Genomic DNA, 2,500 nt, shown 5'->3' with positions numbered 1-2,500 from the left:
ATTCCACTCACCCTGTGCTGGATTGAGCACTACAACGCACTCTTTCATGTTTTACCTTGTGAATGTAAACGTTTTTGTGAATGTAAACATCACCACTACAATATTGGGGCACTGAAGACACAAGTTTGGTACATTTAGCAAGTGGAATTTCCCTCCATTCCTCCAGTCTGCTTGTCTTCAGCTGCACAATTGTACGGGGCCTTTGTTGCCACATTTTGCAGTTCATTATGCACCACATATTCTCAACTGCAGATAGGACTGCAATCAGGTCAATCTAGCACCGCCCACACTCTCTGCTTATGCAGCCATGCACTTGTGATCTGGGCAGCATGTGGTTTGGCGTTGTCCTGCTGGAAAATGCTGGGATGTCCCCGGAAAAGACGCATCTGGGTGATAGCGTATGTTCCAATGTCTTTCTGCGTTAATGGTGCCCTCATAGATGTGCAAGTTACCCATGCCGTAAGCGCTGACACACCGCCAAACCATTACAAACACTGGCTTTTAGACCTGATGCTGATAACCACTTGGAAGGTCCTTTTCCTCTTTGGCCCAGAGAACAGCTGTTTTTCTAAATGCTACTTGAAATGTGGACTTATCGGACCACAAAACATGATTCCACTGTTCTACTTTCCATCTTAGATGAAACAGAGACCAGAGATGTCGGTGGCGCTTCTGGACAGTGTTGATGTATGGCTTCTCCTTTGTATAATAAAGCCTTTAGTTACATCCATGGATGCAGCAGTGAATAGTGTTGACTGACAAAGTTTTACCACAGTATTTTCGAGCCCATGTCATGATATTCATTACAGATGCATGGCGGTTTTTAATACAGTGATTTTTTTCTGTTGTTACGCACCGAGAGTTGTCCATATTCCTTGAATCTTTTAACTATATTCTGCACTGTAGAGGCACAATATTATGCACTATATTGTACTATATTAGTATCCATTATTATGGACTATATTAGCCCAAAATCCTTTTAATTTGTCTTTCTATTAAAAAGAAAAAACTGAAATATCACATTGACATACAGGTTTTCAGGCCCTTAACTCAGTACTTGGTTGAAGCACCTTTGGCAGCGATTACAGCCTCAAGTCGTTTTGGGGATGCTGTGACAAGCTTTGCACGCCTGGATTTGGGGATTTTCTGCCATTCTTCTCTGTAGATACTCTGAAGCTCATGTTGGATGGGGACTGTCGGTGGGAAGTCATTTTCAGGTCTCCCCAGAGATGTTTGTTTGGGTTCAAGTCCGGGCTCTGGCTGGGCCACTCAAGGACATTCACAGAATTGTCCCGAAGCCACTCTTGCATTGTCTTGGCTGTGTGCTTTGGGTCATTGTCCTGTTGGAAAGTGAACCTTTGGCCCATTTTGAGGTCCCGAGTACTCTGGAATAAAAGTTTCCATTAAGGATATCTCTGTATTTTGCTGCATTCAGCTTACCTTCAACCCTGACCAGTCCCCAGTCCCTGCCGCTGATAAACACCCCCAACAGCATGATGCCACCACCACCATGCTTCACCGTTAGGATGGTATTGTGCAGGTGATGAGGGGTGCCTGGTTTCCTCCCGACAGTTCAATCTTTGTTTCATCAGACCAGAAAATCTTGTTTCTCACGGTCTGAGAGTCCTTTAGGTGCTTTTATGTGTCTTGACTGAGGAGAGGCTTTCGTCTGGACACTCCCAGATTGGTGGAGTGTTGCAGTGATGGTCGTCCTTCTGCAAGTTTCTCTCATCTCCACACATGATCTCTGGAGCTCAACCAGAGTGACGATCGGGTTCTTGGTCACCTCTCTTACCAAGGTCCTTCTCCTCCGATTGCTCGGTTTGGCCGGGTGACAGCTCTAGGGAGAGTCCTGGTTGTTCCAAACGTCTTCCATTTAAGAATTATGGAGCCCACTGTGTCCATGGGAACCTTTAATGCAGCCAAATTATTTTTTAGCCTTCAGAGGCAGTCACACTAGGCAAAGAGCATGCAGGCAATGAGCATGCAAAATGTTTCCGTATTTACAGAAATCCAGGGTCTGTTCACAAATTGATCTACCCTAAATACCCACAATTTCCATTTTAGTGTAACCGGTGTACTTGGATATTTTATACATGAGAGCTCCCTGACACAATTGATTTCTCTTGAAAGTTTTATTTTGTCTCTGTGTCCCAGTATTTGGTGGCACAATGTCTCGCATGTACCGTTTCCCCACAACCGATGGGAATCATTTACGGATCCTGGAGCAGATGGCTGAGAGCATCCTGTCGCTCAACATCCCACGACAGTTCGTAAAACTCTTGCTGGATGAGGATTCTGCCAGGTGTCGATCATAATCTCACTCATACACATATTTATTTATGGTATATGTATCATAGTGGGTTTTTTACATGCATGTGTATTTTGGTGCTCTTAGGGTATCTGAGCTGGAAGAGCTGGGCGAGTTATCTCCGTGTTGGGAGAATCTTCGCCGGCAGATCGTGACGCATTATCAGAGCATCCTTCTGACCTATCAGGG

The 2,500-nt window shown here is 44.9% G+C and overlaps 1 protein-coding gene across 5 annotated transcripts in view; it reads left to right on the top strand.

Annotated features, from left to right (window-relative positions):
* Positions 1 to 2,500, top strand: part of LOC127654132 (inositol polyphosphate-4-phosphatase type I A-like) — an 83,558-nt gene that overhangs the window by 39,741 nt on the left and 41,317 nt on the right. For all 5 annotated transcript variants that reach the window (XM_052141148.1, XM_052141147.1, XM_052141145.1 and 2 more), the window contains exons 9-10: positions 2,158 to 2,305; positions 2,399 to 2,500. The exon at positions 2,399 to 2,500 is cut by the window's right edge and continues 29 nt beyond it. In XM_052141148.1, coding sequence (XP_051997108.1) covers positions 2,158 to 2,305; positions 2,399 to 2,500 — 250 coding nt within the window. The remainder of the gene's footprint in view (positions 1 to 2,157; positions 2,306 to 2,398) is intronic.

This window comes from Xyrauchen texanus, chromosome 13, assembly GCF_025860055.1.
Source record: "Xyrauchen texanus isolate HMW12.3.18 chromosome 13, RBS_HiC_50CHRs, whole genome shotgun sequence".
Classification (NCBI taxonomy): Eukaryota; Metazoa; Chordata; class Actinopteri; order Cypriniformes; family Catostomidae; genus Xyrauchen; species Xyrauchen texanus.
Note: the sequence above shows the minus strand (reverse complement) of the source record. Positions and strands in the feature narration are given on the sequence as shown.